This window comes from Sminthopsis crassicaudata, chromosome 3 (assembly GCF_048593235.1).
Source record: "Sminthopsis crassicaudata isolate SCR6 chromosome 3, ASM4859323v1, whole genome shotgun sequence".
Classification (NCBI taxonomy): domain Eukaryota; kingdom Metazoa; phylum Chordata; class Mammalia; order Dasyuromorphia; family Dasyuridae; genus Sminthopsis; species Sminthopsis crassicaudata.
Window position 1 is genome coordinate 74,361,786 of NC_133619.1, and position 12,523 is coordinate 74,374,308.

The window sequence follows — 12,523 nt, forward strand, 5'->3', positions numbered from 1 at the left end:
TCCTCAGGATGACTTTCTGTAACTTGTTGCTAATAATTTATTTAAGATTTTTACATCAATATTCATTAGGAATATTGGTCTATAGTTTTCTTTCTCTGTTTTCACCCTACCTGGTTTGACTATCAGCACCACATCTATGTCATAAATGGAATTTAGTAGGACTCCTCCATTCCCTATTTTTTCAAATAGTTTATATAGTATTGGAATTAATTGTTCTTTGAATGTTTGGTAGAATTCACATGTAAATTTATCTGGCTCTGTAGATTTTTTCTTAGGGAGTTAATTAATAGCTTGTTCTATTTTTTTTTCTAAAAGAGGATTATTTAAATGATTTATTTCCTCTTCTGTTAACCTGAGCAATGTATATCTTTATAGATATTCCTCCATTTCATTTAGAATATCAAACTTATTGTCACATGTAGTTGGGCAAAATAACTCCTAATTATTGCTCTAATTTCTTCTTCATTGATGGAAAGTTCTCTTTTTTTCATTTTTGAGACTAACAATTTGATTTTCTTTTCTTTTTCTAATCAAATCAACTAAAGGTTTATCTTTTATTTTTCAGGAAAAAACAGCTCTTTTTATTTATTTATTTTATTAATTATTTATTAAATTTATTAATTCAATAATTTTCTTATTTTTGATTTTGTTAATTTCCCATTTTCAGAATTTCAAATTTGGCATTTAACTATGAGTTTTTAATTTGTTCTTTTTCTAGCTTTTTTAGTTGTAAGCCCAATTCATTGATCTCTTTATCTATTTTATGCAAGTAAGCATCTAGAGCTATAAAATCTCCCCTTATAACCACTTTCACTCTAACCCACACATTTTGGTATGTTGTTTCATTATTGTCATTCTCTTGGATGAAATTATTGATTGTGACTATGATATGCTATTTCATCCATTCATTCTTTAGGATTAGATTGTTTAATTTCCAATTAACTTTTTGGTCTCTTTTCTCCTGGCCTTATATTGCATGTGATTTTTATTGCATCATGATCTGAAAAAAAAGTTCATTTACTATTTCTTCCTTTCTGCATTTGATTTTGAGGTTTTTAATGCCCTAATACATGGTGGATAAATTCCATGAACTGCTGAGCAAAAAGTAAACTCCTTTCTGTTTCCATTCAATTTTCTCCTAAGATCTATCATACTAACTTTACTAACATTTTGTTTACCTTCTTAACTTCTTTCTTATTTATTTTGTGTTTTGATTTATCTAGTTTTGAAAGAACAAGGTTGAGATCTCTCACTAGTATAGTTTTGCTATCTATTTCTTCTTGAATCTCTTAATTTTTCCTCTAGGAATTTGGATACTATACTATTTGGTACATATATGTTTAGAATTTATATTTCTTCTTTATCTATGGTACCTTTTAGTAAAATATAGTTTCTTTCCTTTTCTCTTTTAATTAGAGATATCTTTGCTTTGTGTGATATGAGAACAGGATTGCTACCCCTGCTTTTTTATTTCACCTGAAGCATAATAAATTATTTTCCAGTCCTTAACCTTCACTCTGTATGTATCACTATGCTTTAAATGTGTTTCTTGTAAACAACTTATTGTAGGATTCTGGTTTTTAAACCAGTGTGCTATCAGCTTCCATTTTATGGGAGAGTTCATCCTATTCACAATCAAAGCTAAAATAATTAATTCTGTATTTCCTGCCATCTTATTTACCATACTTTTCTCTTTCCTATCCCCCTTCCCTCCTCCCCAGTATTTTGCTTTTGATGATCACCTCCTCAAACAGTCCTGCCCTTTTAGAGCCCCTCCTCCTTTTTTACACCATTCCCCTATTACTTCTGTTTTCTCTTCTATTAGTCTTTCCCTTTCTTTTTCCCTTTTCCCTCATATTTCCTTATAAAGTGAGACATGTTTCTCTGTGAAACCTAATATGTCTGATATTCTCTCTTAGACCCAAATTTAATGAGAGTAAGATTCACACAATGCTCATCCCTCTCCTTTTCCCCCCTCAATTATAGTAGGTTTTCTTTGCCTTTTCGTGAGATATAATTTCCCTTATTTTACCATCTTTTCCATCTTTTTCCAGTATAATCCTCTTTCCATCTCTAGTTTCTTTCTCATATTATTGTAATAAGATCAAATTATGCCTACATTTTCTAAGTATACCCATAACAAAAATACAGTTCTCAAAAAGTTTTATCTTTGTATGGTTCTCTTGAGTTCTGTGTTTAGATTTAATTAACAATTAGACTCAATTAACAAATAAATTTTTTGTTCAGTTCTGGTCTTTTCATTAGAAATAGGTGAAATTCACTTATATCATTCCATCTTCTTCTTCCTTAAAAGATAATGCTCATTTTATCTGGATAGTTTATTCTTGACTGTAATCCAAGTTCCTTTGTCTTTTAAAATATCAGATTCCAGGCCCTTCAGTGCTTTAAGGTGGAAGCTAGTAAGTCCTGGGCAATCCTAATTGTGACTTCTCAGTATTTAAATTATTTCTTTCTGGCTGCTTGCAATATCTTTTCCTTGGGGAGATAGTTCTGAAATTTAGCCATGCTATTCCTTGGGGATTTAATTTTGGGACCTCTTTCAGGAAGTGATTGTTGAATTCATTCACAAATTCAGATGAAAATTGAGAAAAAAAATCTGAATTAATAAAATAAAAATATAAAGGGAAAATGAAAAACAGTTCATTTCTAAATTTCTCTCAAAAATTAAAAAGAAAAACAGAAAAATCTCAAGCCAAGGAAAATGAATGGACATTTCAAGGATTTTACAAAACAACTTTAATTTTGGTCATAGCTTTCATGTCTAATCCTGTCATCCATTCTACAGAAAAAGCTGTGACTTGCCCAGTCACATCAATAGTGAGAAAGTCAAGATTTGAACCCAGAATCTTTAACTCCAAAGTAACAGCTCTTTCTTCTATGCTAGTTATACTATGCATTATGATGGCCAGCAATTATATTACTACTTATACAATTTTTCTTAAAGTAATAAAAGACATAAATATAGCAAGAATGGATGTTCTATTCCCAAGACAGAATATTTCTTTTGATGCCATAGCTTAAAAACTTATATTATTAGTTTTTGTGCTGGCACATATAAAGGTAAGGGTATGATAATTAATGATATAATTTAGGAAGTAAGAATGGTAAGTCATTATGCAACTAATTATAAGAAAGAAGCAATCCATTTTTTCTTGTGATAAGTAATGAATTATAGTTTACTCTTATTGTATATGAAATGATGATGACAGAAAAATTTATTAATTAAAATTTGCACTTAGTTGAGCATTTTCTATAAACTCTCTGAGAAACAGGATCCTCAGTTATAGAAATATCTGATCTTTATTAAAGGGTCAATGTTAGGTTCTTACTAAGTGCTAATGAGATAATGAGATATTAGGTTCTTACTAAGTGCAAAGTCCGTACTTGACAATTCTCTAGTTCCGGCCATGACTGGGAGTTTTACTTGTGAATTTCTGGGGAAGAGCTTGCATGCTTAGGAGGAGCAAGTTCATTGGTTGAAGTAACTTTTCCCAGAAGCCTTTGCATTATCTCACACCCATTCTCTGGGAGGATAAAAGAGAGCAGCTCTGGAGGAAAAGGGAGTCTCTGCTCTAGGCCAGAGTTGAGTCGGCTCTCTACAGGAAGAAGAATCTGTTCGAGAGATTTGAGTTGACACAGCAGATCTCCTCCAAGAGAGCGATTGGCAGCTTCTGGAGACCACAGCACATTACAAATTGGCGCCCAACATGGGGCAAGGACTTTTGCTTATCCTGACAAGGACTTATTCTGAGCCCTTCAGAGGAGCTAGCCCAGACCTTGAATTTAAGGACTTATTCTGAGCCCTTCAGAGGAGCTAGACTGGACCATCGCAATTTGGCGCCTGAACAGGGACAGATACGATCCTGATTCCAGTGGGAAAGCCTCTGATCCAGATCTCAGTCTCTCTGAGCCAGAACTGTGAGTAACAAGGAAACTTTGTTAAAGATTAAGTGAGCATTCTAATAGACAAATAAGGAACTTAACTTGTCAAGGGCTAAACTAGCAATCTCTTATAGTGAAATGGAGCAAACACCTTCTGTTCAAGGAAAATGTTTAGAGAGCATCATCAAGGTTATGAAAAGCCAAGGATTGATTATAATTTTGGAGGATATTACTGAACTTTTAAAAACTGTAAAGGTCATATGTCCTTGTTTTTCTCTGGAAGAAGAATTGGATCCAGATGAATGGGAATTAGTAGGAAAGCAATTAGGTGAACACTACAATTGCCCTTGTGACATTTTGCCCTTTGGTTCCGGACCAAACTCAATTTCCAAAGATACACTTCATACCTACAATTTAATCCAAATGGCTTTAAAAAATGTTATTCTAAAGGAAGAGAAGAAGGAGAAAAATGGGGAAGTGTCAACTAAACTAGGTGAAAAGGATGAATCAGATAATAATGAAGTTAAGTACAATTCTGAGCAACAGGAGCATTTCCTATCTCCTCCCTCAATTAACCCTTCAAGGGTGGAGCAAGAATGTGGAAAGGAAGAGGCAGAAACACAAACAGAATCGCCTGTGAAGCAGCGTAAGCCTATGACAAGATTAGAAAAAGCATTGGTTAAAGCTAAGAGAGAAGGACAGGATATAAGTGATTTTATACATGCATATCCTGTGATTGAAGATATTGACTCTGTAGGTCAAAAAAGAAGAAGATATGCACCTTTAGATTTGAATAAAATTAAAGATTTGAAAAAAGGTTGTACCCTTTATGGAGCTATATTAGCTTATGTTAAAATGGTACTAGATGGTTCAATTAGTCTTTTACCCCTATACCCAGGTCGGATGACCGATTTGCACGTCAGGACCGCTACGGACCTCCACCAGAGTTTCCTCTGGCTTCACCCTGCCCAGGCATAGTTCACCATCTTTTGGGTCCTAACAAGCACACTCATGCTCCACCTCCCTGGCGAGACAGGCTGGTAGTACACCCTTGGCAGGACGGGAAGAAGGACCAAGGCCTCAGGATCCCATCTTGGCCGGCGGAAGCCGGCCTTCACCTTCATTGCGCCACAGGTGGCTTTTGTGCAAGCCCCTGACTCGCACACGTGTTAGACTCCTTGGTCTGTGTTAAATTAAATTAAAATATATTGTTAAGTAACCTTGTCTGTGAATTATTTTGTTTGAAGAAGAGTAACTTTTTGGAAATAGACAAATGTCTAGGAAAGAATTATAGCTAAATCCTTTTGAATATGTTGAGTATCATTAAAAAGTAACTACTGGTTGTAATAGCCATGTAATTAACAAATAAACCAATAACTTAATTTAATATTTATTTGCAGCTTTAAGTACTCATGTAAACCTTGTAAAACGTGCCCCTGCCAGAAAATTTTATGTGACCATGTCATACAATTTTAGAAGGGAAAATAGCTGATAAGAGACATAATTCATAATAATGAATTATGTGGTACAGTAGATGGAAGACTAGAATTAAAGTTAAAAAAGACCTGAGTTCACATCAAATCTCAAGCACTTAATATCTGGATGACTTTGGTCAAGTTATTTAACCTTTCTATCTTAGGTTTCTCATCTGTGAAAGGGGAAAAATAATGGCACCTCCCTCATAGGTGTAGTTGAGAGGATCTACTGAAACAAATGTTGAGGCAACTAGGTTGCACAATGGACAGAGCACCAGCTGTAGAGTCAAGAGAATCTGAGTTCAAATTTGACTTCAGATACTTCACACTTACTAGTTGTGTCACCCTAGGCAACCACTTAATCTTTACTCATCTTGCCAAAAAAAAACAAAAAACATGTCAAGTGCTATGAAAACTTTAAAAGATAATATAACTTCTATTATTATTATCATTATTATCATTATTATTACCATTACAGGTAGAATGTATACAGATATAGTAAAAAAAGATTTAGATAAATCTTGGGTGCTATGAAATAAGTCAGTTATAAATAATGAAGGTGAAAGGATATAATATTTTGTGTAGGAAGAAATTGAGGATGGAGGTTGTTACTTCATAAGAAGCATTTTGAAAGAAGGCAGTAAATCCAGAGTGGGTGGAAACAATGAGAGCATTTCATACAGCTGGAAATAGATGTAGGTGGGTTTGGGCACAGAGAAGGAGGTAGGAACAAAGGTATAAAAATTTGCTAAAGAAACATATTTTAGTTTGCCATACATATTTAGTAATGTCACAATCATTATTTCTTAGTAGGTTAAAATGAAGCTTTCTTCAATAAAATTTTATTTTCTTGGGAAAAAATACTGAAAATAAATTCCCAGAAATAAAACCAAATCATGTTCTTAAGATATTGTCCAAGAAATCAAGGAATATTCATGAATGAACCCTATCAGTAATATGACAGATATCAAGGACACATTTCCTAATGAGAAGATAAATCAAAAGATATTTTTTACATAAGATTTAAGTTGTAAGTAATTTTAAAATTTCTCTTCATTCCACTCCCCCATTAAATTACTAGGCAAACACAATGTTCCCTTCACTTTGAAGCTCCAGTTGTTGTGCCTTCTTAATTGTCTTTTCCAGTTAACAATGTTAGAGTTAAACTTCAGTGTGCTGACTACCCAAAATATATTATAGAGTGCTTCTTCATTTTAAATGAATTAAAAGAATCCAGTTATTAGTGGAATAGAATCTGTGATATAGAGTAAAAATTAGACACTATAGTAAAGTAGATTATTGAGTTATCATTTCAGGTAAATTGTGGGTTGACAATGTCTAAGATGATGTAATATGTGAACAGATGTTTAAAGCCTGTTGTAAATTAGCCCAAACTGTCAGCAAGGATCCTGGGTTCAGACAAGGATACAGTCTATCTTTAAGATGAAATGTTGCATTTCATGGGATTGTTGAAATGACCAGCAAGAAGTTAAGAATAGATTTTAAATCTTAGATGGGATTATTAATCTGTCCCACCTTTTTCCGACATTTCCCGACATTTTGTTTATACGCTAGAAAATAAAGAATTAATATCATAGAACTACAAGTTTAGAGCTAGAAAGAGCCTTAGCAGTCATCTTATCCAGCTTACTCACTTAGATGAGAACAGTGAGGCCAGAGAGATTATGATTTGCTCTCATGGCTACAAAGTTAGTGAGCAATGCTTGGAAGCATATCTAATGGACTCTCCAGTAGATGGAGTTCCTTTGCCAAAAGGATATTTTGAAAATAGTGAGGTCTGCTGCTCATGTTTTAAACTCAATAATAGATATCAAGCAAGTTATTCAGGAATTTTTTGCATCTGGAGCTGTAACCATATCATCTTTGATATTTCATATACACAACTTCCCATTCCTGCTAATATAAAGTTAGCAGTGGTTATGCTTTTAAACAAAAAATCAAGTAGTTTTAGGAACAAGCAAGAGAAATACCTCTATTTCAGAGCAAGAGCCTTTTGGATAAGAGAACTTCATTTCAATATTTATAATATGTAACCCTCGGCTAATTCTTTAACCTCACTAACTCAATTTCTTTTGTCATAAAATAGAGATGATAGCATTTTCTCTGCCTAATTGATAGGATAATTATGTAATAATTTATCAATGACTACTTACTATGATTTCTGCCTCATCCTAATATCCAATATTTTACATCCTCACAGTTTCCTGGATTTTTAAGTAGTCCTATAGATGGCTGCAAAAACTGAAGACCTAGGTTTATATTGCCTAATGTTTTCATTGTCTTATTCTTTCACCTTTCTTCCAGAGGGAAATTGTTTTCCAGAATGGGATGGACTAATTTGCTGGCCCAGAGGCACAGTGGGGAAAATGCTAGCTGTTCCATGTCCTCCTTATATTTATGACTTCAATCATAAAGGTATTAAACTTGTCTATAAATGATTGATCAAAAACATAAAAAAGCTATTTGTTTTATGTTTGTAACAGAATTGATGGGAGATGATCAGACTAAATATGTTTCCTTGCATTTTTACAGGAGTTGCATTCAGATACTGTAACCCCAATGGAACCTGGGATTTTATGCACAGTTTAAATAAAACATGGGTCAATTACTCAGAATGTCTCAGCTACTTCCAACCAGAAAGCAACACAAGAAAGGTATCTGGATGTTGGGCTTTTGAAATATATAATTCATTGACCCTATGACTATTTTTTATATCACCCAATTACATGTAGAACTCATTTTTCTTCTTCCTTCATTAAAAATGTGGAAAACAAAGTAAGAGCAAGAATAAATTATTAGATTCATTTTATTCAATTACGCAGACATTTAGAGCCTACTGAATATAAAAATCACTGTTTTTCTAGATCATGATCATTTCTGACATTGTTTATACTGTATGAGCTTATTTTCTCTTTCATGTATCAATCTCAGAGAACAGGAAATTTATGTTTCTTCCTCAGGTCAGGACCATTTCTAGATATCAACCAAATGGAAAAACAACAATGGCAAATGAATAAATTGAACTATATAGTCTTTTTAAAAGCCCCTTTCTAACCTTTAACTCTATTATCCTATGCTTGCTTCTTATCTCCTCATGAATAGTCTTCATCTACATTCTTTGAAGCTTACAATATTTTAATCTCTGGCTACCCCTCTACCTACCCTGATGGATAAGTCATGATTCCCTTTTCTCTCATTTTCCTTCATACACTGAGAGAGGTCCTATTTTCTATCCACAGAAGACAGTGGGAATACCTTTTGATTTTATAGCCACAGCATATTTTTAAATCTTAGAAAGAATGACTATTTATTAATTTTGTGAATATTTGAAATATTAGAGGCATCTTAGGTTAATGTAGAGTTAGCCCCCATAAAAGTCAAGAATAGCTAGATTCAAGGCTTTTATTCAGAAAAGTACTAGTTGACTGGTTCAGGAATAGATTTGCTTTTATAGAGTTATTTCACTGAAAGTTCTCTAAACCAATGAAATCACAGTTCTGATTGCCAGATTTTAAAAAGTTACAATTGTGAAAACAGAAACTTTCTTCAGCATCTTTAAGATCATCTATTCCTACCCACCACTCACCTCAGCTTTAAGGTGAGGAAACTGAGTACCATAGAAATGAAGTGGTGAAATACCAAGTCATTGGCAGAATTATGAGTGAACCTTGACTTTTTGCCTCCCAGCCCAGTGTTATGACAAAGGAGTGAGTAGCAAGACCTCCAGAATGTTTCACTTCAAATAATATAGTTTGCATATTGTAATGCAATTTATTGTTTTCTCATACTTAATAAAAATGCATATAGTGCCTAATTTATTTATGTAAATGTGATGGACTTCAGTTTCATAAATACCTATTATGTAGAAGGTACATAGAGATGGAATGGAATTAATAAAAGGTATAAATGATATTTTTTTAAGAATAGTGAACAAATTTAAAATCTCTTGCCAATTAAGAAGTCAATTTAATTTGGTAATCTTTTCACAAATCATGACTCAGATGCATTTTGACCTTAACAAATTCATTTAACTCTCCTAAATCTTGGTTGCCTCATGCTATTATAGAAGGATCAATTGAGCCAATATTTGTAAAGCTCTTTAAAAACCTTAAAGCACATAGATGTATAACCAAAAATAAATCTTGTTTTTTTAATCATGTAACTGAGAAAAATACAAATTAAAATAAAATTTTAAAGGTAAACCTTAAAGTATTATATAAGTGTAAACTATTGTGTGATTGGCATTTATTTTTAAAATGTTTTATTTTTTCCCATTTACATGTAAGATAATTTTTAACATTTGTTTTGATATTTAATTTTTAAATACCCAGAAGCTGTTTTTTTACCTCACCTCTTCACAACAACAAAGGATTCTATTCCATAAATTCTTTGGAAAGTTGCTAAATATTTGAACCTATATTTCATTACCAAATATCTCTTTTTAAAAAGTTAGTCTCAGAATTTTTCACAGCTACAATAATGTAATATTCATATTAATATAAGGTACATAAAAAGAAATTTTATCTTACTAAATCCATGATTTTGAATTTTATGTTATACAAATATCTTTATAACAAACTATATATCCATTGCAAAACCATTTTTATTAATCTCAGAAAACAGAGTAATAAGAGGTAGTAAATACACAATGATATTTATTATTTTTAAAAGAATTAAATTAGTTGTAGTCCTAACCAATTTATTCAATTTATTGGTTCAACTGTATTTTTAAGGTTTTCTATATTCTCAAGGTTGAAAATATAATCTCTAAAAAGATTAAAAAATTATTTCTCCTCAAAACTTTACGTTTTGAAATGCTCTGAAGAAAATTCTGGTATAAGTATCATTTATTATTTGTTGTTGCAGAAAAGATATGGCCTTAAGTAATTAGTTTAGAAAAAGAACAATGTAGATTTTGAAGGTTTAGGGAACATCTGTTTTTAAATTTGGGGAAAGATTAGTAAGAAAATGTTTGGCATCTTCCTTCATTCTTTGAAAGATTTCCAAGTATTCCCAAATTACGGGCAAACAAAATAATGGAGTAATTATTTTTAAAAATGGAAAAGAAAAAGGATTCTTTAGATTGAGCACAAGGTGATTAAAATTGTTTAAGGCACAAAGTTCAACCCTGTTTTTAGCATACCAGAAGGTAACAGCATATATTTTGTGCTTTCATATCCAAAGAAAATGTGTCATATTTTCTGGATATATTTTGATTTATAAAGGAGAGAAGGAAAATAAGTAGGGAATAATTAGATAACATAAGCTTGTTTGTTTCTCCTTCAGCAGGAGTTCTTTGAACGTCTCTACATCATGTACACTATTGGATATTCCATCTCCTTCAGTTCCCTAGCTGTAGCTATTTTCATCATTGGCTATTTCCGGTGAGTAGATCAGTCATGATTCCCCTTTTACTCATTTTCCTTCATACACTGAGAGAGGTTCTATTTTTCTATTCACAGAAGACAGCTCAGGGCACTCTATGTTGAAATACATTTATCTCACATGTTATTTTATGTATTCAGTCTTGCATGGTTCTATTATTCAATTTTGGGAAAGCTCTTATCACAGAAGGAAGTTGGTGAATTTTTCAAAATCAACAATGGAGGAAAGCAAACCTACAAACCAGAATATCAATATTGCAACATATTTGTTTGCCAAAGCTGTGTGAGTCATGAAAATTATTATCTGTGGCTTATTGGTATCACTGAACAAATCTTGGGCATACATAAAGTAAAAGCACATGATAATAGTACACAAGGAATTTAATCTGTTAGCATAATACTTGAAGGATACCTGATTTCATTAGTGAAAAGATCATAATTATTCTGCTAATTGGTACATAATCTTTAAGAAATATCAAGGTTAAAAAATTCATCACTCTGTTGCCAACTTTGGAATGGATGAGCTTCTGAATTTACCTGTCTGTCAATGATTTGCAGATCCCTCTTCCATCAGCAGGTCCAAACATGAAGATTTTGTGGCTTAGGACCTATCAAATACTGTGATCTACTAGTATAGATATCAAGAACCCAATGTTACCTCTGATTAGCATCAGAGAAAAACTTCAGCCCTTAGAAGACGAAATTCAAGGACTTTGGAGTAATGGAATGGAGAAAATGTTATTTCCTCAAAACATTATTTTTAAAGAATAATTTCTTAATTAATCTCCTAAATACTCCCTTAACTAGTCCCATAGGGTGCAAATTAGTCCATAGGATGTCTAGAAGACAGGGCTCTTTTTAAATTTTAAAATTTGGATCGATCCCTGCCATGTAGCATAATGCTTGGTATAATATAAATGCTAAATTCCTTGTGTATTTCTATGGTAATTTTCCTTCATGTATAAAATAACAAGTTTTCACAAACACGAAATAATTTGTTCAAACCAACTAATATTTATTATCTACTATGAGTGAAGCAAAAACAATACATCAACCTAGTCTACCAGCATCTGAAGTGTTGTACATTCATAGTCTCACATCTTTGCAAAGATGAGAAGGATGAACTCTTTCATGTATCTTCTTTGGGGACAAATTTAATTATTATAAAGTATTCTTTTTATGTTTTGTTCTTTCCACATATTGTATTATTATTATTACATATGACTTTTTCCTGATTTTATGTCTAGTTCACTTAGCATGAGTCAACAAAATTTTTACCATGGTCCTCCATATTCTTAATTTCCATCATTCCTTATTGCTCACTAATATTCCATTATATTCATCTACTACAATTCACTTGTCTATATGCCAAATAGTGGACACTTTGTTTCCAGTTCTTTGTTGTTATAAAAATAAAACCTACTATAAATATTTTTGGCATATGTAGAATGTTTCCTTCTAGCTTTGACCTCCTTGAGACACATTCCTTTCATTGGGATCTCTAGGTCAAAGGATATGGACATTTTATTAAAGTTTTAACATGTTTCCAAATTTAATTCCAGAATGATTAAATCAACTCACATTGGCTTCTTTTCAAGGTAAATAATTTATTGACTTCAAAGCAAAATTTTGTTTGGATAAATATGAGAGATTCAGTAACATTTAGTCCACATAATTTTTCATTGGACATGATATGAAATTCTTGTTATATTTGAATTGGGGAGATGATATAAATAATTC

At 32.3% G+C, this 12,523-nt stretch overlaps 1 protein-coding gene across 1 annotated transcript in view; it reads left to right on the forward strand.

Annotated features, from left to right (window-relative positions):
* PTH2R (parathyroid hormone 2 receptor) overlaps window positions 1–12,523 on the forward strand; it is a 108,130-nt gene that overhangs the window by 27,920 nt on the left and 67,687 nt on the right. Inside the window, exons 3-5 of the mRNA XM_074307697.1 lie at window positions 7,704–7,814; window positions 7,932–8,053; window positions 10,686–10,783. Coding sequence (XP_074163798.1) covers window positions 7,704–7,814; window positions 7,932–8,053; window positions 10,686–10,783 — 331 coding nt within the window. The remainder of the gene's footprint in view (window positions 1–7,703; window positions 7,815–7,931; window positions 8,054–10,685; window positions 10,784–12,523) is intronic.